The sequence below is a fragment of the Ammospiza caudacuta genome, chromosome 5 (assembly GCF_027887145.1).
Source record: "Ammospiza caudacuta isolate bAmmCau1 chromosome 5, bAmmCau1.pri, whole genome shotgun sequence".
In the NCBI taxonomy this organism is placed as follows: domain Eukaryota; kingdom Metazoa; phylum Chordata; class Aves; order Passeriformes; family Passerellidae; genus Ammospiza; species Ammospiza caudacuta.
The window spans coordinates 42,197,131-42,218,740 of record NC_080597.1 but is presented as its reverse complement, the minus strand read 5'-3'; the positions used below and the strand labels follow the sequence as shown (position 1 = coordinate 42,218,740).

Here is a 21,610-nt window from a genome sequence, read left to right as displayed (position 1 = left end):
ACCAGCGAGAGCATCCTTATTGTCTTACAGACCATAGCAGAGGTCTCAAATACCCTACCCTCTCATTTGCCATCACCTTGAACAACTGAATTTATCCCAGAGAAACTGAGTCATGGAAGAGTGGTGGTTGGGATTTCACCTGTGCCAGCTGATGGGTACATGACTGCTGTTCTTCCAGCCCAAGATAACTTACAATTTCATTTCTCAGCCTGCTGAGGTATTTGAAAATACATACAGCTTTTGGTGTTAAGATTTTCTGAAAGTAATTGTGTAGCAGCTTTGAAATGGAAGAGATTAGGAAAAAAAGCAGATGGCAAATCATTTGCCTCAATTGACTTGATTGATTTTGTGTGATGCCATTGAATGTACAGGCTGTATATGCTCTTCTGATACCATGTTCTACCTACAGTGAGACTTGTTTTCCTGTGCTCTGATCACATTAGAGCAGAAGGCTTTATCTCTAGTCTCTTCCCACCTAAATCATTCTATAATTCAAGTTTATGATTGCCACCTCACTTTAATTATCCTTATATCCTGCTAAGAGCCAAATCACTTAATTTGCTTTTGTGCAAAGCTTTTCAATTTTGTCCCTCATTTTTCTGTTGTTAGATGTACTAAATAAGTAAATTTTTTCCTTAAATCTGTGCATTGTTCTATTCTTCTGCCTTGCCATAGTTCTTCTCCTTTGATTTCCTGGCTAAATATATAATCAAAGACTATTAATGGATGTCTTCTAAATATAGATGTATGTAGCTTCTTGTAATTTAACTGGGTTTTTATGTGGTTTTTGAGGTCCAGCTTCCTTCTTACATATTCCTAAAGAAATTAATCTGTACCAGGAAAAGCGAGAAGAACTTTTTAGAAATACAAGCAAAAAGTGAAAAATTAGATGGTTGAATTTCTTAGTGGAAGGTCACAGCCCATGAAATTCTTGAGAAACCTGCTCTAAATTTTTTCCTTATTAAGCTATGTGATAAAGGGTGTGGAAGAGTTAGGTGTCAAGAGTTTTCTGTAATAGGAGTTTTGTGTCATAAAAACAAGTATTACTTACCAAGATGACAGAAGTATTCCTTAGTGCTAGTTGACATGGTAATAAAAAGGCAGATGGAGCTTAATGTTGTTAATGAGGTGATACATGTGGGGAAAGCAGTTCTAACTCAGATACTCAGTGGTGAGTTCTGAAGAAACTATTTTCTCTCAGGAGGAGATCTTGGACCTGTGGTAGGTAATATTGTGTAAACATCAGCTCACTGTCCAGACATGGTCAAGCAAGTAAATAGGACAGTAAGGATTAGTAGAAAAGGAGCATTTTTAAAAGGATAAAGTGTGTAGAAAAGAAAAGAATTATGCCAGTTTTAATCCCTTGTAGATATGCCTTCAAAGCACTGAAGCAAGGCTTGGTTTTCTAACCTGAAATAATAGGTAGAAAAAAATACAGAGGTGGACAATAAGAAGGATTAAGTACAGTTTCTTTGTAAAGAACAGCAGGATAGATTAGAAGTCTTTAAACCAGAGATCTGTAAAAGCAGAATAAAAGAAGACTGTGGTTGTTCACTTTCTCTGCCATTCAAATGTAGGTAAGCTGAACTTTACAGTGGTACTTCAGTTACAGATGTTCTGTCACTTTATGTGCAACAGCCACATTGCTTGTATACTCCTTATAATGCAGGATAATAAGCCTCTGAATATTGAGCAGGTACCTTCATTGTTCTGTGAGTAATGACTAGGAATAAATCTACTTCTTTGTTTAGTTTTGAATGTAGGGGAGAAGGGAGAAATGCCACTGGAAGAATGTGGTATTCACTGCTGGCAGTGTGTGGAAGCCTGGTACATTATGGCTACTGGGAAGATGAATCTTGAAATTGTATGGATTTACATCCCAGCAAAAACATTTCACATTTCATTAATATGAAAAAATAGTTGAAAAGGTGTGCAAAATCTGAAATGCTAGGAACCTTACCTTCTTGTTTTTAATTACCTGAGATCTTTATTTTGTAAGTAGAGGAAATAAACTACTGCCCTTTTTCTGGCTTTGCATAGCTCTTTGCAAAGAAGCCACTGAAAACCCAATGTTACTACAATATTACTATTAATAAGAGGCAATAGTGTGAGGCATTGTGATTGTTTAGTGTTTTATGGTCTCAGGATTTGCCCACAAAGGGATCTCAGTTCTTTTTTGCTGAAAATCAAGTCGTAAGCAAGTAATCATACAATAATTTTGCAAGTGAGATAATTTAAATATGATAATTTTTTAAAAAATATGATAATTTTGCAAGTGAGATAACGTATACTAATACTGCCTGCCTAGTCATTATGTAATGTTTAAGACAAAAAAAAATCTATATAATCCACACAGTGCATAATTACTTTGCTTCTAGTATTGCATTAGCTAGTTTCTAGTATTGCATGTACCTTGACTGATGCAAGATTCTGATACTTTGTGAAACAAGTCCTTCTGACCAATCTTTAAGCAGAATGAATAAGCTTCAGTATTATGCATTGATATAGTGCTACAAAAAAATCCACCAGTGCATTCCCTCGTGCATTATCCTGTCAACCTGAGTTTAACTGTTTCACATGAGCAGTTTATCACTTGTAGATCAGCAAAAAAAAGGTATATTTATACTACCTTTCAACAAGATTCCCCTTTCCTTACATTTCTTGAAGATTGAACAATGTTATGTTTAGCACAGTTCATGTTAACATGTCTGTTCTAGTTTTAGGTGGCTCTCCTCCTCAGCTTCAGAGATGTTTTTTTTTAAATTCCTGAAATAGCCCTTAGTTTTTCCCCAATAAGAGGTTTGCCTTTAGCTGCCCGTCAAAGTGATCTGGTTTGATTGTGGAGAGGCATTATGAGGGACACCTCTGCAGCTGAGCAGCATCTCAGGCAGACTGAACACACAGTTCATTAGCATAATTTCACCCAGGGACTGAGTGGGCTATCTGTACAGGCATCTGAGTCCTGCAGACATAATCGTGACAGTAAGAGGACTAAATGGGTTGTGTCAAGCCTTGCTGCCCTGGTCACTGGGCCCTCAAGGCTGGATTCTTATTGTCACTGCAGCTCGTTTGTCACAGCAGGCAGCAGGTGGCCAGGTGGAATGGGATGCTTTTTTCCCCAGTTAGATACATACTGAGAGCATGTTGGTGGTGCTCTCAATATACAAAGAATAAATAAAGGGTCTGCACAACTCTCAGACAAAGCAGGAGGAAAACAGGAGAGTGGGCCCCCTTTTTCCTCTTTGCTCTGTAAATTAGAAGACCCCTGACAGAAAAGCACAAGAAAAGTTTGCTTCTTTCTACTCATACCTGGAGAACACAGTCCATACAGATCATTCAGAGACAATGAATGGAAGGCACCTTTTTGGAAGGTGAGCCAGATGCTCCCAGCCCTCACATACACAGAAGTTAGCTACAGCTTCTTCTGCAACAGCAGCAGAAGTTTCTCTGAGAATGAAGAAAAATGGAAGGAGAAGACAGATAAACAGAGAAAACAGCAGCAGTTAAGTAGGAAAAAATGTTTATTTTTTCCTGGATGTCTGCTAAAAGGACACCTGTGGTTCCTCTGGGAAACCACTAACCAAGGGAGTGAGATTTGGAGGTTCTGAAAAGCACTAAGAATGTCAGGAGGTCTCTTATGTTGGGTAGATAAAAGTTACATTTGCCAGTACTAATATTCCCAACTAAATCCAACATGTTATCTGGTGGGTAGATTTTGTGACACTTGTTCTTCAGCTAGATCCCCTTTCAGAGAAGGATCAGTCTTTACTTCAGCAGGATTTACCTCAATTGGAGGCAATATAAAATATTATAAGGAAGGATAAAATTGTTCTCTGTGTAGATATTACAGTGTACAGAATACCATTCTGTGAAGCTCCTTCTCAAAATAACAGGTGTCCATGAATTTGTTCATACATGAATATTTGTGGGTGTGCATATATGTGCTTAAATCAGCTCACAGCATCTTTTATTTTGCAGTTTAGCTTTTTCGGTAGGAGTTGAGGTGTCATAAAAATTCCATGCAAATACAGTTTTATTTTTTTTTGCATAATGTAGAAACTCCATGCTAATTTTTGCCTTATTTTTCTCAATCATAGTTTGCTAGGATCTTTTTCATTCTGGAGAGACAAGTATTTAGAACTGGGTGTGTTTCTAAAGGTGATGTATTTACTAGGAGGTTTTTATGGACAGACCCTAAAACACTGGTAGGTTTTAGTGTTTCTAGTAAGATGTAAGGTATTTAGGGCAGTAGTGAATACACTTCAGTGCATCACTTCACAGCGTTTCCTGACTGCCCTCACCTGTTGAACCCAGGAGTTACTGCTGCCGCAGCTGAAGCAGCAGGACACAGCACACACTGTATCTTAAGAATCCAGTTCGCAGTCCAGAGTATTAGTTAAGCCAGAAATGAAGGTAACATCCCCAGACTGGGAACTGGCACCAATGGACATCCTTTTCTGTTGCACTAAAGCACCAGTGGACATCCTTTTCTGCTGGCTGTGCTGTGGAGTGTGATAATATCCAGCCCAAGAAATAGGCAGACTGATAAAGCCAAGAGAATCTTCAAATGACACAGCTTAATTATGACACAGAACAAAAAGTGTCTGCCAGAGTATGTGCTTATGTGGAGCTCATCTTCAGTGCAGTAGAGCTAATTATTTTCCTCGTGTCATGGTACTAACATTCAGAGAACGTAAAATGACATGGAAAGTGTTTTCTTCTTTCATATGGCAGTAAATGCCACGTTTTATTTCTAGTGTCACTCATAGCTCTTCCAGCTGTATGGTTGTCCAAATACCTCCCATCTTTGCTGAATCTCTGCTGTATGGACAAGTGTTTCCCTGCACACAATTGTGTTCTAAGCAGTGCATGTCCTGTGTATCCTGGGGGCTCTTTGCAAATGGGTGGGGAGCTGTGAGCCATCTGTGGTGGCGGGGCGGGGCTCTGTCCCTCCCCCAGCTTCCCAAGTCATGGCAGCAAGGCAACCCTTGGAAGCCAGCCCATGCTGACTGTGGCTGTGGAATATTTGGGTGGTGTTTGTAGTTAAATGGTGCAGGCTTCTGGGTGAGTGGAAAGGAACATACCTAATTTTTTTCTTCAGTACAGTGGGCTAGTTTTGCACTGCTGTGTTCTAGCAGGAGAGAACTGGCCCGCACTCATCTTTTCAACATTTTAATGCAATCAGTCTAAAATTATATTCTTGGTATCAAAGTGGTGCTATATGGTGATATATGAGTTGGGGCCAGTCTCTTGCCATGCTGCCTTGCTTAAGTGCACACATACTACCACTGACCACCTACCAAGGACCATCTGTAAGGCACCTCAGGCAAAGGGACTACCTGTACCATTACTGAGTGCTTCCCCTTTACTGATTTACAAAATGATACGGCAGGCCTGTGAGGGAAATACCTACTTTTTCACTGACTGGTGAAATGCTACTTTTGAGAGTTAAGAAGTAGAGGTGATGATGAAGACATGAAGGAAATAATCCTTTCCATCTGTCCCTAAAAAATATTCACTTCATACAGTCAATTTCTGTTTATTTGCATAAAGATGTTATTTATAACATTTACTTCTAATGAGAAACAATTTGTAGTACTCTATAGGGAAGATGGGGTCTGATTATACCGGTGTATCACCAAACCCACATGTAATATGTTTTGCCCAGTTTGCATATGCATAGGTGGTCATAAATGGTGCCAAGAAGTGGAGATCTGTCCCATTCATTTTGTTTTTTTAAACCAGCAGCAGTGAAATCCCATTGTAGCTTTTTAAGAAGTTGCTAGAAGAGTATGGTATTTTTAACTTTGAAGTCCCTATAAGTCAAATCATGTCTTATGTGGAGGTTTTTTCTAAGTAAATGTAAAAAAGTGTTTTTCTTTTTATGACTAATCATTATTTCCTCTTTTGTAAAGGATTTTTAAACTAGGAAAAGCTTTGTTAAAAAGTCCTCATATGATGATAGACTGTGAAAAAATGGGAAATATAATCTAGGTTGGTTTTTTTTTTAAAATAAATTATATTTCTTTGTTTTATTGCTAATGCAAATGCATTTCAAAATCAAAGTAACTTGTTAGAATTCACAGATCTTTACACTGCTACTGAGATTGTGTTTTGATTTCTTTGACATGATCCCTGATTGCTGTAAGAAGAATCAGTTCAGTATTTTTGTTCTTAGATTCCCCCTCCTTTGTCTTGCAGCTACTTGTGGCAGATTCCATTAACAATTGCAGTAGGAAATACGAGCCACATCTCATCAGAGGCAATTATATGGGTGTCTAACAAATCAGGTAAAAATAAACTTTCCTCCCGGTGGAATCTCATAAAGCATACTTGTGTTTTCCTCAAATGTATCTTTGGAATTGATCCTAGATAATTGTTTAGTTGCTCTGCACCCAGTTTTAACTGCTTAAAATGGATTGTGAAAAAAGCAGAGCTGGGAAGGGAGGGAGGAGGATGAAGGATAAGCAACAATCTAGATTTATAATATTGCAGAATTTAGACAGTATAATGTAAAGCTTTTACACAGAAACGTAAAGTGCTAAGTATTTTATATTTGGCAAAACATATCAAATCACTGATGAATGCAATTCACTTTATTGATGGGTAAAAGTTAAATGTAATATTGTATAATGAAGCAGATATGATGAGTATGCTTTAGAACACATAGAATTCTAGCATTTTTAACTTGATCCATAGTCTCAACCAGGCCTAAGAAATGGTTGCTGTCATTAAAATTGTCCTTATTGATCTATAAAAAATATTTGTTCTCTCTATTAGAAAACCATATGCTGGAATTCAAAAGTGCAATGTTGTGCTTGCTACGTTATTTTCTTCCTCCTCAGTTCCTGGATGATTGTAACAGTATTAGTTACTGTCTGGAGGAGAGTGAGTGCTAGATGCCAGTGGTTTTTTATCACCTAAGAAAAGAAGCCCACCAAAGAAATTTCATGAAATATTTATCTATTTCCTTAGCACTTCATGCTACATTGTCTGAGAGTTTTGGACTAGAATTAAAGAGAGTGAGGGAAGACATGTGGGAACTTGAATGGAATTATTATATAGAAAGGAAAAGAAGGGTGCATGCATCCCCTTGACATGTGGACTGTAGAGGGAGAACTGACCATTTCTTATATAATTAGAAAGATATAGAGATTTCCCTCTAAGAGAAAATAAATGGGAGAGAGGGGAGTCAAGCCCGTGTGAGATGTTTTTTCTCTTTCCTAAGTTACTAAAATATGTTAGTCACATAGAGTTTAGCAGCCAGAAGGACTGGAAATGAATGGTGTATGGTCAGCCGAAATCTGAGTACCCCAACCTTGTAGTGGTACAAGGTATGTGCTGTTAGCCAGATCGTTTGCAGCCTATGAGAAAGTAACATGTTTTATGCTGCTCCCGTGGTAGAATGATCTAGCAGATCTAGCCTGCAGCCAGAGCAATTTTCATATCTAGAGAACATGCTCTCATCAAAGCATATAGGTTCTCTCTTACTTTTCAGAAATTACTATTTTGGCTATACTTTTTAACATTAGCATTTCCAGAATACTTCAAGACCTGTTTGCACAATCAGAGTCTGCCTTAATGACCTGTTCTACTTTTGTCTTTTAGGGCTTGATTGAACTCTCATTGAAGTTAGTAGGAAGGTTCCCACTAACTTCAGAGCTAGCTGATGATCCCATCTCATTAGGTTGCACATGCATGTCTCCCTCCCTTCACTCCCTCCTTCAAAGTTCAGCATGTTACTATTATCTACATAGATGCTTCCTCACTGCCTTTTACTTGCAGGGTGCTGTGGAGGAACAAGTCCATAAAACTGCTACCCACTCTTTTAAGATCTACTGCTTCTGTTGGAATGCTTTCAAGAAATCAACAAATTAATGATGGCCAGTGTGAGCAATTATTTTGGGTTGGCTACTATATAGAAATTAAAGAGGAACCTTTCTGAGTCATCAGTCTCCTGTGTAGCAAATCAATGACACTGTGATCTATTGTCATTATCCTTGTTCTTCCTCATTACTTTCACTCACTTATTCACTTGCTGTACCTCATTGAAAATGAGACTGTAAACTTATGACTACAGCAAGAATGTCCTCTTGCTTCTACTTATTGTGATCTAGGCTGCTATGTATTGAGGCTGGTACACATGATTCCTGGGAGTTTTTCTGCAGCTGGTACGTTTGTTTCATGGGGATGAGGGAGGAATTCTGAGACTCCAAATGAGAATTTCCAGGTTTGATTCTTGTGGACTGGAAGAATTTTGAAGACTTTCTGTTGTACAGAGGACAGTTTCAGTATTGTCCCAGTGGGTAGTCTTGGAAAAAGTCTGCAAGCTGGAGGTGAAACAAGCTGCTGCAGAGGATATTTGGAAGATTGGAAGAGGTCACATTGTTCTTCAAGTGCGTGTAGTTAAATGCAGATATGCAAATCAATTTTGGAATAAATGCCATTCATGAGGGTGTTTTCTGTGCCCTTTTTAGGAAAGAGTAGGCAATTCCTTCTTGTTGACTAAACTGTTGTGCTGAAGGAGCTTCCAGTGTGACTGGAAGAGTGGACAGGAGCTAATGAACAGCTCTCTGGTGACTCAGGGATCTGTTGACTCTGGCTGGCCACCAGGCACCCACCAAACTCACTTTATCACTCCCCTCTGAAGCTGGACACGGGAGACAGAATATAAAAAAGTGTTCATGGATCTTTAATAAAGCCTGAGTTAGAGACCCCTCACCAAGTACTGTCTCAGCAAAGCAGACTCGAAATGGGAGCAGGGTAATGAGAAGTAAAAACAGACCTTAAAATGCCTTCCCCCGCTCTCCACCCCTCCCTGTTTCCTAGCTCTGCCTCCTCTCCCCCAGCGGTGCCGGGATAAGCAAACGGGGCTTATGGCCAGTTCATCACATGTTGTTTCTCCCACTGTCCCTCCCACAGGGTGACAGCCTCCTCTCAGACATCCGCCTGCTCTGGTGTGGGTCTCCTCCACAGGCTGCAGGTGGATCTCTGCATCCCTGTGGATCCCCATGGGCTGCAGGGGCACAGCTGCCTCACCATGGGCTGCACCATTGGCTGCAGAGGAATCCCAGCTCTGGTGCCTGGAGCACCTCCTGCCCCTCCTTCTCCACTGACCTTGGTGTCTGCAGGGTTGTTCCTCTCACACGTTCTCACCCTGCTCTTCTCTGGCCACAGTTACATCTGAGCAATAACTTCTTTTTTTCTTCTTCTTGTTCTTAAATCTGTTGTCACAGAGGCATTACTACCAATTCTGGTTGGCCCAGCTTTGGCAAGCAGCATGTCCGTCTTGGACCCAGATGGTATTGCCTCTGCTGGACATGGAAAAGCTTCTGACAGCTTCTCACGCCTCTATGGCATTTCTCTAGCCTCCCCTCTGCTACCAAACCTGCCCATGCAAACCCAACATAGTCATTATTACTGATCACACACCTAATTTCAGCTGCCAATAGGGAAAAGGATTCAAGTTGATGACTACCACTGTGATATCTTGGCATATCACTTAAATCTTCCAATAAAATTAACCTTGTCTGTGGGTTACCTGATAGAAATGAAACCACAGCAGTTTTGAAATAGCTACATATAAAAATACATCAAAACATGTTCCTCCTTTTTTTTTTTTTTGGTGATATTTCGAATAACAGTATCCATCAGGAGTTAACCCTGTGCCTTGCCCTAGCTCACCAAGAATGGTTATTTGCTGATGTAAGAGGCTTTTCCTTCATGTACATCCAGAAAGACAAAAGCAAGAATTGTTGATTTTTGCATCCTCTCTGCCACTGTGTCTGTGACCTCATCAAGATGGTTTTGGATACCTGTTGGTATTTTCATGAACAAAAGGATATGAGGCTGCTCTCCAGCTCTGTGAGACTGACATGAATTTAGGATGATTGAGTTGCTGCTCTTTCCTCATCTTGTCTGTCTCTGGCTACATGCCAGGGGTAGTGAGCATGCAGATCACTGATTGTTCAATATGCTGGGCAGGATCAGTTCAGATAACTGCATCTCACCACAGTTGTTGGCAACAATGCTAGGTCTGTCCGTTCTTCACAGCACTGAAGTGAAGGAACACACTGGAAATTACAGCTGCACAGTGTCTTTTTGAGTCGCAGTTCATTGTCCTTTGCAGGAAATCCTGTAGAGAGGACAGTGCCAGGCCTTGGCAACTTGTTTGACAAGGTGCGTTGTCGCTGTTAAGTAAGAAACAGCACAGACTTACTAGAAGGCTGGTTTGCCAGTTGTTGCCAAGCATAGTTGTTTTACTTTGGATTCTCTTTTTTTGCACATTGTTCTGATACAGATAGACTAGATTGGCCAATTAATTAATACTTTTCACTTGATTGGTTATTTAACAAGACACTTTTCTTATAAACAATCTTTGAGGAAAATAGGAAAACAGAGTAGGAAAACAACACCTGCAGGTTGTTTATAATAACAGGCTATCATCGTTTATCTTCAACTCCTTAAAGTCTCACAAGCTGATTCTGGGAAAAATTATCTAGTTTTCTTGTTCTCTGACCAGGCTGTCGCATCCATAGTGCATAATATCCAAGATGTTTCAAATCTAATATAGCTCTTCCCACCTGTTTGTGGAAGGCACAATGTAGGCATAGTTTTGAAAGCTTTTCATTTTGCAAGTGCTTCTGCCAGTCTCTCTTCTCCTTACCCAATGAACCATATCATTTATGTAACTGTATTTCTGCTCATCAGTTCATATACCAGCCATCAGATGATGGTCCTTTTACTGGGTTCAGTTTGTCTGGTGTGTGAAGTGGAACTGTCTCATTTGCTCTCAGAGTGCTGCACAAAGGTCACCACCACCTTTTCCCTGTTCTCTCCCCATGGCCATAGATGAGGCTGTTCTGCTTCAGGTAACTGTAAACCAGTCACAAAGGGAAAATCTTGTGCTAGAGCTTCCTATCCATGCTGAGGTTGGAAACATCTTGCTAAGATGGCTGCAGTGCTCTTTGTGCCTCAATCTTGCAGGTCTGCTGAATGATAAATTTTACTGGCATTGTGGAAATCATTGATGTTACAAACTTCTGCTCTGTCATATTTCAGGGCTTGTTTCTATTTCTCCTAGATAAGTTGCCTCTTTTGTAGTTGCTATAATGATCAGTGAACATGTATCCATAGCGTTTTGGGGTCAGTTCAAAATCAGTAGTGGGTAGAAAGCCAGGAACCAGCTTTGGACCCATTCCATGCTTATGACTGCTAAGCAGGGCTTGTGGGGATGTGTTGGTGATTTCTGATGAAGCTGTACTAGGTGTGGAAGCACAGGCTTACCTGTGCATGTTTCTCCAAATCTAGAACCGACCTTAACCTCAAGTGAGGAGGTTTAGCTAGCATCCATTTCCAATAGGTGAGCAGGGCTTTGGAAAAACACATACTTGCTGTTCCCTGGGAATAATTTTTCTGGTGCTCAGTCTCCAAATAGGAAACATTTCCATGCAACTCAGCAAGTGCTGCTGAACTAGCTGACACAGCTTTAGTCCCTGCCCTTTCCATCCCCACCTCCTATTTATTAACTGATTTGTTATGTTCCAAGGAAACACTCCTTAGATAGACCTCCCTGCCGCAGTTAAAGTGACTGCTGTTCAGATTGCTCCTACTATCTCCTCAGGATTGCCATGAGATGGGGGAAAGAAAGTTCAAGGGTTGGAAGGGTAATTCCCTTCCAACAGCAAGTCCCAATTTACTTTGCCACCTCCTACTAGATAATCTCTACTTTAAGCCACTCAACAGTCAGATTCTCCTCCAGGAAGTGTTTTGTTGAAGTCAGACGCTTCTGAGCTGGGGTTTGCTGGCTGCCTACTGGGGAGCAGAGCATTAGCTTCAGCTTTAGAAAAATACCCTTTCTTTTCTTTTCTGAAACTCAGCTGCTGAGATTTACCTGTGTTGCTTCTAGACTCCACTCCTTCATGTTTCAAAAGTAGGAAGAAGGGAAGCACTGTGAAAAAAGATCAACATACAGGTCCTGCTTTGAGCCTCAGCCAGCTGTAGTTAGGACCAGAGATACAGGACTTGGAATCTTGTGTAATTTTGACAAAATGAGTCAGAATCATTCTCCTTATTCTGACAGCTGAGGATCCTAGCAGAAGACTGCTGCTTACATTGTGCATCACCTTAGTCATTAGCAGTTCCATCATATAGGTTTATTAATGGATAGAAGGGTAATTTGAAGAAAATGTTTTGTGAGATGGAACATGATCATATTTCCTGATGTGCTCCATTTATTGTGCTAATCTCTATACCAAAATATTTTCTTTCAGCATAGAGCTATGTCAACATGGCAAGTGAGATAGATAGAATGTTTTCTTCTTCTCCCTGTATGAAAAGTTCTTGCAAGAAGATATGCAGGATTTAGTAAAGCCAGTATAAATTATTATGAAAGTCCTCATGGAAAACTTTTTTGTCAGCAAAATTTTGCTTGCTGTTGTTGTCAAGAAATTGTGCTATACTTGTGCAGTTGTTTTTTGCAGCAAAATGGAGTTCATTTCCTCAGTAGGGATTCTACTAGCTTAGACCAATTTCTTAGTATGCTAGGAGTTGTATAAGGTAAAGAGTTAAAATAACAACTGTGAGTCAAAAGACTTGAGATGGTACTGGAACTGTGTTTAGCCCATACTTTTGGCAGTACTCTCTTGCAGAAAGGTGCCCTTCTCCCACAACTGCCCCACATGCTGGTTTTAATGGAATTGAAATTGTTGGGAGTGCTCAGAACTTCAAGCTACGTGCGCCTGCTGGAGTAACTATCTCACACTTTGTGAGCAGAAAAACTGGGGAGAAAAATGAGACCCTAACTGAATTTTTTACCTCAAAACAAATAAGTTGAAACGTTTCCTCCTAAATATTTCCTACAAGTATGTGGCAAAACTAGAAATTTTAGAGCCGTGTTATTTTCTGAGGCATCCAGACAAATCATGACCATGGAAAAACAGTTTCTGATGGAGGACGATTTAAGAAAATGCCCTTTAATCTCACATATAATGGGATATATATTTTTGATTGACTTTTGAGAGGTGAACTAAAACCTTCACAGATGGATTTCATTCCAAATGAAATCTTTGTTGTTGTTTAGAAAATAATGAATGGTTTAATGTAGGGTTTAACACTGAGTTACTACCTTTTTGCTAACTATAATACTTTTAACAGAAAACTAATAAAAGTTTTTGTTGTGAGTGGAAACATTACCCAGGTATAGAAATGTTTAGTGCCTGTAATTACCAAAATAAATAATTTCTTTTGTAAGAAAGCATGAGAACTGACAGACAAAAATATCAAATTATAGTAAATTATATAGAACTGTATGAAGAACATGTATCAGGCAGTCCTGTAAAATAGCCACCTCTTTATGTAAGTTGGGAAAGTGTGAAAGATTTCTGTCCTTTATTTCAGGAGAAGGTCAATACATGAGTGGTCTTATTGAAAAATAATAGCAGGAGGTTATGGTTGCATTTAAACTGACTGAAACGGCAATAATGCCATAGTGATTTGGATAGATACTCTCTCCCTTTATAGTGATACATACTGGGGGTGTTGCATAGCTGTTACATGTGAAATAGCTTATTCTGAACTTGTCATATTTGGCTGGGAAGTATCATTCAATACTCTGTTGAAGCATAAGTAATTTCCACACTTTGGAGGTGAAAATGTAATACAAATGCCCGAAGGAAAAAAGGTGCATGAATTTTTTAATTGCATAAGATTTTGAAAATTTCTATTTAATGTGTTTATTTACCCAATTGTTTTTTAATGTGTGCTGATAGCCAATTTGGTATGCTTTTGGGTAGCATTGTAGAGGTGCAAAGATTAGCTAGTTTCAAGCAGCTGCTTTCAGGACTGGTGGCATTTAAAAGTTAGTTTGCAACCAAAGAGCATGGGCAGAAAGCCGTACTGCATTAAGGTGGCACAAGGTTACTGAGGAACAGGATTCAAGTCTTCTCTTAATAGGATGGAGCAATGGGTTGGATCTGACTTGGACCCAAGGAAAAAAGGATTTAAATAGAGCAGCAAGCAAGTCTAAGAGAATTTGCTTAGGACTGATTGGTACTGCTCCTTGTGGAGGAAAGGACACACAAGTGTTACAGCCTTGTTCCAAATCAGATTGTCTGGCAGAAGCATCTTAGGTACTTTGACAGTACGAACACCTGGGAAGTCCACAGAGTTGTAGGACTCAATTCAGATTTCCTCAGTTCTATTTCTGCAGGGTATATTGGATCCCAAAGAATGTGTCTGCTTGGTGCTTTACCACAGATAAAAGAGCAATGACAGTTGAATGGAACAGGCAACAATGGAATTATTCTGGGCTTAATATTTTTAATAAGTGTATTTTTTTAATGGTTTCAGAAATACCTAGGGGAAAAGAGGACTATCTATTTTAATCCTGCAGTTTTTTATCTGAATCCATATGCATAATGAAGGTCCATGAATTTAAACATATGTGTTTTTAAGATTCGGGTCTTGCTGATCTTTGTACTTATTGCACTTTAAAGTAGTAGTTATTTGTGGGCTTGCTGTTAGTCAAGGGAGAAGCACAACTTTTATCTGTAGCCCTAGTTAACTATAATTTCCTCAGAACTTACTTTTATACAAGAAGGACTAAAACAAATAAATTTCTTTGGGAAGGCTATGTACTAGATAGTATGAGTGAATTGTAAAGACCTTACTCCGAACTTTTTTCCCATTTGTTACCTTCAGGGAGTTCAAGCACACTAAAAAATTCTCTAATGGAATTGCATTTTATACCAAATTTCATGTATTTATTTATTTTTTTTTAATGAATGACAAGACTACTCCTTCAACAGTGTAAAAAATAATTTTATTGGTAGAAAAATGTGTTTCTGAATTTTTAGTGAGTTCTTGTTCATGGTTAGTTTTATCAAAATCATTTACTATATTGAAGACTTCTTCCAGGGGTGTTGAAGCCTGATGCTTTGTGCCTGATAAAAAAGAAGGGCATGTTGTGAGTTCAGGACATTTCTGTTGCTGAAATTTTGAAATCCCTATTTCTGCAAATTGTTGTGGAGTGCCTGACTGCAGAAAAACAGTAATAAATTTAGACTTTCAGCCCTAAAGTGATTACTTAAAACAAGGGGAAAGATGAAGAACAGCTTAGGGGATATAAGGTTAATTGGTCCAGCTCTAAAGAGGAAGCTCTCAGTGCTTAGTAGGTAGAAGCTGTTCAACTGGAAGTACTTTAATTTAAAATTCAATGTAAAAACTTAATCAAATACATGCAGAAACACTTAAGAATCAATTTTTTTACTCTTCTCTCTATAGCACATTCATTGAGTTTTTTGAGTTACAATTGTAGAAAACTATTTAAGCATGGCCAGAATAAGGGTACCAGACTTAAAGCGGGTACCTCTCATAAAAATAATACTTGCCAGGAAAGAAAAAGCACACTTGAAGTTCTGTGTGTGTAAATGGCCCCCATTTACATGGAAATGTCAGTTGGCATCTCTCTATGTCAGAACAGATGAAAGAAATTATTAATCTAACACGATATTTTTGTTAGTCTTTGAATTAATTTTACTGCCTTCACGTATATTTAAAGAAGGAGAAAATGTAACAGATGCACCTTTAGAATTTTTAAATTTGAAACCAAGACCCCTTCCCTTCTTCTTCTTTGTTTCCAGAACACCACAGAATTCCTGCTTTGGAAGAGGCAAGTTGGTTGCTGGGGAACATCAACCAGACTGGCTACTTCAGAGTTAATTATGATATTAGGAATTGGAAGCTACTAATTAACCAGCTAACAAGGAACCATGAGGTAAGATCCTCTTCTCATCCCTAAAATCTGCTTTCATCGATGAACCTTCACTGTTTCATCACCTTAAATTGTTCAATTTTTGTGCTTGCCCCTCACAGGTTATCTCTGTCAGTAATCGAGCAGGCTTGATTGATGATGCATTCAATCTAGCCAGGTATGTTTTCCTGAAGATCATCTATCCTCATACACACTGCTGCGATAACTCATGCAACCATTAACTTAGCAGTTGAGTGTGTTTCAAAGTTAAGTGTGTTTTAAACACACTTTAGTTTCCCTCCTCTGCTTTTTTTTTTTTTGTGTAGCTCATAAAAATGGTCTGTAGCACATTCACTACTCTTGATCAATAATTGCCGTAGGGTATTTCCGAGTCTGAAGAGATTTGATCAATTTTGCAGCAAGTTCAATTTAACACTTTGCAGATAAATAATCTCTTTCCTCTTTCTCTAATGACTGAGGGTTTCTTCTTCCATTTCTCCCAGATGTCCTACCTCTCCTTTCTTTTACCACTGATCCTTGTGTTGTATTTAATTTGAGATGGAAGGCACCTTCAAGCTTCAGTAATTTTTTTGCCCTAACTTGAACTATTATATCATTTTTCCAGTATCTTTCTTTTTTTATAATCTGCTAGAACAGACCCCTTTTTTCCTCTGTGGTGCTTTTCAAACATAATGGAAAAGCAGTTCCATTGAGCATTTCTGGAATTTATGCAACAGTTTTTGTTTTATTATGATGAGAGCTAATAATTAACACATACAGTGCTGGTTAGGTAGTTCCTTCTTTATAAATGGAGGCAATGGATTGGTCCCCATTTTGAAAGCAATTATGTTGACAGTGAAAGTGTAAAATGAGAGGAAAATAGTGGAACATTTGTAGCTTTTTGATTTTGAGGTACTGGGAACATAGCATTAGCATAGGGTTTTGATTGCATAATAACAGATTTAATTGTAAAATTGCAAATAATGGGATTTTACTTGCGCTGTCATGTCAAAGGGAGCATGAAAAGAATTCCTGATACTAGTGTCTTTACATTTACCTACAAATGGTCACTGGGGCTGTTTGGGCTTCAGTCACAGTGTCACAGCTCAGTGATGTTCTAGCATCACTGCAGTAAAAACACAGTTGCGTGCCCTACCACTCTGTTCCTGCTGCTGACATGAAGTAGTGATTAGCCCTTACTTAACAATCCAGAGATGTAGTAGGGAAGAAGGTATCATGAGGAGAGGTGTATCCATTTGCTTTTGGCATGGCCCTTCATTCTTGCTTTGTGACATCTTCCCATTGGTAACAGTAAAAACTATGAAAAGGTCATTATTTGACCTATTCAGTAGGTCATGATTTGTGTACTCTCTGACTAGAAGACTATTGCAGATTATTCTGAAATATTTAGACTATTAGAACTACCAGATGTTGAGTAAATTCATAATCTGTTCAAATTTTATTTAATTTTGAAACCTCAGAGAAGTAGTATGCTGTTACATAGAGCCAGTACATCACCTTCTTTTTCCATGCACTTAATGCAGTCAGATGTGTCTAGACTTCCCTGAAAGTCTAGATCATTAAAAAAAGCTGTTTCTTAAGCCAGTTTTTGTAGGTGAGTGGTTTTCTTTGGAGTCAGTACTGAGCCAGTGCTCTAGGATGTCTTGTTCATAGAGTATTAAGGTGAGGTCTTGATTAAAGACCCAACCTGAATCGTCTGACCAAGTTTCATCTACCTAAAAATCACTCAAAAGATTAGATGAGTAGTGCATTCCCCACTAATTTGCTGAAGTACTTTTATGGGGATACTTGGGAATACTAGAGCCAGCACCTTTTTCAGAGGTAACTACACTAGAACCTTATGAAGTCTTTCACAAGATTTCACATTAAAAAAACCCTTGACTTTATTTTATTAATGATGGTCTGCAGCAGACTGCTGCTGCATTTGGTCTTCATGCACTGTGGAAAAAAGTAGTGGAGCTATATATGTATATCTAGACACATGTGCATACATGGATATCACTTAAGAGGAAATATTCTTCCAATAGGGACATGCAGCTAGACTCCTGTTTCCAGAGTCCTGTCAATAGTGTTACCTTGAGTGTGTGCCTTACAAGCCAGTTTGGATCTGTTTGCAAACAGTAGATTTATGGTCTGTAGTTCAAGAGTAGCAATAAGATATGTGGACCTGGCTAAACTTGCCATGTAGGGTATACTTCTTGTTGATCTTTATTACATTGTTAATCTGTCTTGGTTTGAAAAGACAGGTGTCTGTTAAGGAAGGCAGGATCCTCTCTTGAAATGGAAAATGTAAACCCCCTCCCTCCAAATTACTATAATTTTGAAATTAGGAGGCTCTCAGGCAATGATATGAGAATAGGAATAACAGTTTTTGACTAGGAAAACTAAAAAGCCCCAAATGCAATAATACAAATGAAAAAAAAACCACTGACAGAGTCAGAATATGACCTGACACTGTCTTGGTCAGGGTGTTGGTAGCAGTCCAATTGGATGGTGGCTGCAGTCCTCCTGCAGTGACAGATGTGGTTCTGTTGAAGCACGGATCCTGTGGAAGGGTGGAGTTTTCCTCTGAAGGTCTGGTGGTGGTGTAGATGGGCCTGGTTTTCCTCTGGGAATCCAGTGGGGAAGAAAGCTGCTCCTCTGGGAATCCGGTGGGAAAAGGCTGCCTGTGGTGTTCCAGATCTCAGGTTATATAGTAGGCAGGAATGCTTGGCTCCTCCCCCTGGGTGGAGCAGCTCCCAATGGGATGATGTAATTTTATCAGTCATGCAGTGACACTCAGTGGCCCATTAACAGAAGATGCTTCCTGGAGGGAGGATTGGTCTGTGGAAGAGACAAAGAAAACTGCCCAATTAACAGAAGATAACTGCCCCACCTCTAAGAAATGGCAAATAGAATGCACACCTCCAGCTACATCTTTCAACCTAAGACTATCTATCATCTTCCTATTAAAAAAAAAAAACCAAAACCAATTATAATGATGCTGAAGTTATTATGATTGGCTGGCTGAGAGTATGGTAAGTTTTTAGGAAAAGCTTGGTATTTTGTATTTTCATTCTCCTTTTCCCCAGACCAAAAAAAAAGACCAGGCCTAATACATGCTATGTTCCTCTATGATGAATAGGACTAGAAAGGCATTAAGAGACACTTAACAGGATGTTGAGGACCGGCCTTGATGTCAAAGCATCAGAATTAAGAATAAGAAAGTAGTTGGAAAAGCTCTTGCTAGGAGAGCCAATGGGAATTGAACCCTGATGCTGCAGTGTGGTGTAGCTTCTCCTGCCACATCTGGGACTTTGATGTGACACGGCAGTGATCCTAAAACAAGCTCTGAGGGCTATCAGACTAACACAGACTCTTTCAATTTTCTGAAAAAGTCACTGTTCAAAAGGCCACCATCAGCCTAAAAGCAGCTTAGCTTTCCCTCCCCTGGCTGCAAGGTGCAGTGCAGAAAGTTGCCCCACTTTATTTTGGAGCAGTACCATAGTTGGATGTGCTGTGCTGGTTCAGTGTCGTGTCCAATGCACAGTGAGCATTTCTCCCTGCCTGTATGACATTACGTGATGGGGACATTAAACACGTGCACTTGTCTCTGCCTGTGACGTGAGAGAAGGTCAGTAACCTTATTGACCAGACATAGAAGTAGTACTTGGTAGTTCACATCTGATTTCTGAGAAGACTGGCTGTTTTTAACAGTAATTCAGTCCTCAGTTTTGGTCCCTAGTTGCAGTGATGTGTTTTGTTGTAGTCTACAACTATAAGCATGTATGTTTTGAGAGAGGGAAGAGAACTGTGGAATACATACTTTAATTCTAATCCCTAGCTATCATTTTTAATGCTAAATAATGCAAAAATTTAAACATAATTTCTTAAATTCATGCTGGTCCTTTCAAAAATTGCTTCTAATGTAAACAGTTTTTTTTTACTGTCCTGTGGAGACTGCATTTCTTCAAAATACCCTGTCCTCCTTAGAAACTTCTAAAGTACTTCCTACTTGATGCAGATAATACCAAAAGATTTTGACTGAATTTTTCCACTGTTATAATATTGTCTGTCCTAATATGATTATTTCTGTGTCATTATACAGCTAATTGATTTGTTTGTGGAACAAGTGCCACTCTTCTCTATAGTAAAATTTAATAATATTTAAAACTTGAGAAAAATGAAAGAAAATGCTCATATAAATTGTTTTGGAATGGCACGTTTTATTTTTTTAAAGGTGTCTTTGATTTCATTCCTCTGAAATGTTTATTATCCTTCTACTGACCAGCACAGTGATTTCTTGAAAATCAACAACATAAATGAAATGATGCTACCAAGGAATATTTAAAACTCTGTAGCTTTTAATTGCATTTTCTTGGGTCCATTTTATATGGAAATGCATTCCTTCATCTTCCTTCTTGCTGTATTTTGGTTTATATAACATTCATCAAGGAGAGTTGAGTGGAATAAAAACGACAAAAGAAAGTTACAATTTGTTTGTTTTTCAGATTTTTAAGCATAATTCTTGGCTGTAGTGCATGCACATACCCTTATGGTTTAAAAAGCTGTATCCTTGGCAGAACATAGAATAGCACCTTGACACTCCCTCTTCCCTTCTTCTTGAAGATTCTTTATCTTTCTGTTTGCATGAGGTTTCAGTAGAATTTAAAAATTTGTTAATTCTAGTAAATGATGCTAGTAAATGTTGACTGAAAAAGCCCAGAAGCCATGAGAAGACAAACAGAACTGTGGTTCTTATCTAAGGTTAGACAGAGCAGAGGGCAAGTTTGGTAGCTCCAATAAGCAGCATCAAAATAATTAACACAAGTTTCACTGTTTCATAAGAGTGTGAATAACCTTGTCAACTTCTCATGTCTTTCTCTTTCCTTAAGATAAGGGGTCAGTTAGTGAGTATATGAGGTGGGATGCCCCCCAATTTACTTTAGACATCCCGAAGATAGACCTGTAATTGTGACATGAAAGAAACATACACCTGACCGCTCAAAACCACTTAACCACATAAGATAAAGTACTCACTTAATGTTAGGAGTGTTGTGTCATCCCTGGTTCTTCCTTGATGGGCTCTAAATCTTCATAAAAGATTTCTCTCATTAAACTGGTTGCCTTGGTCTAGTATTATGTGAAAGAAATAGGTCTGGTTAATGTTTAATGTTAATCAGTGTTGAATCAGATGTGACTGTGAATATCTCTTTTACTGTCATCTAAAATCACTGTTGTTGTTTCCAGTTCTGTAAGCACTGAATGAGAAAGCACAAAGTGGTGTTGTTGGTAATTGTTCTTAGGCTCCAAGGATGGATGACTGTGTTGGAGTGCTGTCCATTGCCATGCACAGATTAAGGGCAGGTTGAGCTATACTCTCTTCAATGAAAGAGCCCCTGTAGGCTTCACAAATACAGAGATCTGTATCAGAAATTAGCAACAGGAAAAAATGTACCTTCAGAATTTTCTGTGAACTAAGTGACTTCCATGCTGTAGATGGCCTTCATAAGTGTTCTGTCAGAATTTCCTACATCAGACCAAAACCAGGATCCTGGTGCAAATAGATAAATGATGAATTATGATGATTGTTTTCCTGTTGTTAAACAATTCTTTGTGGCTTGTTTCTTTGCAAGCTGTGAGTTCTGCTGACTCTATAAAACCCGTGTCTGAGGGCAAGAGAAAAGGCAGTGCCAACCTAGTTTTCAAAATATAAATCCAAGTTATCTCCCTTCACATAAATGTATCTTTAACAGCTGGTGCATTTGACTCCAAGATTGATTCCAGAAGTAAAATACTGAAGTAAGCTAATGGTGACTCCAGATCACTTTCTCATCAGCTTTTAGAGAGAAATTAATT

At 38.9% G+C, this 21,610-nt stretch overlaps 1 protein-coding gene across 1 annotated transcript in view; it reads left to right on the top strand.

Moving 5' to 3' along the window:
* Positions 1-21,610, top strand: part of TRHDE (thyrotropin releasing hormone degrading enzyme) — a 205,094-nt gene that overhangs the window by 145,121 nt on the left and 38,363 nt on the right. Inside the window, exons 10-12 of the mRNA XM_058805431.1 lie at positions 6,202-6,290; positions 15,642-15,775; positions 15,874-15,929. Coding sequence (XP_058661414.1) covers positions 6,202-6,290; positions 15,642-15,775; positions 15,874-15,929 — 279 coding nt within the window. The remainder of the gene's footprint in view (positions 1-6,201; positions 6,291-15,641; positions 15,776-15,873; positions 15,930-21,610) is intronic.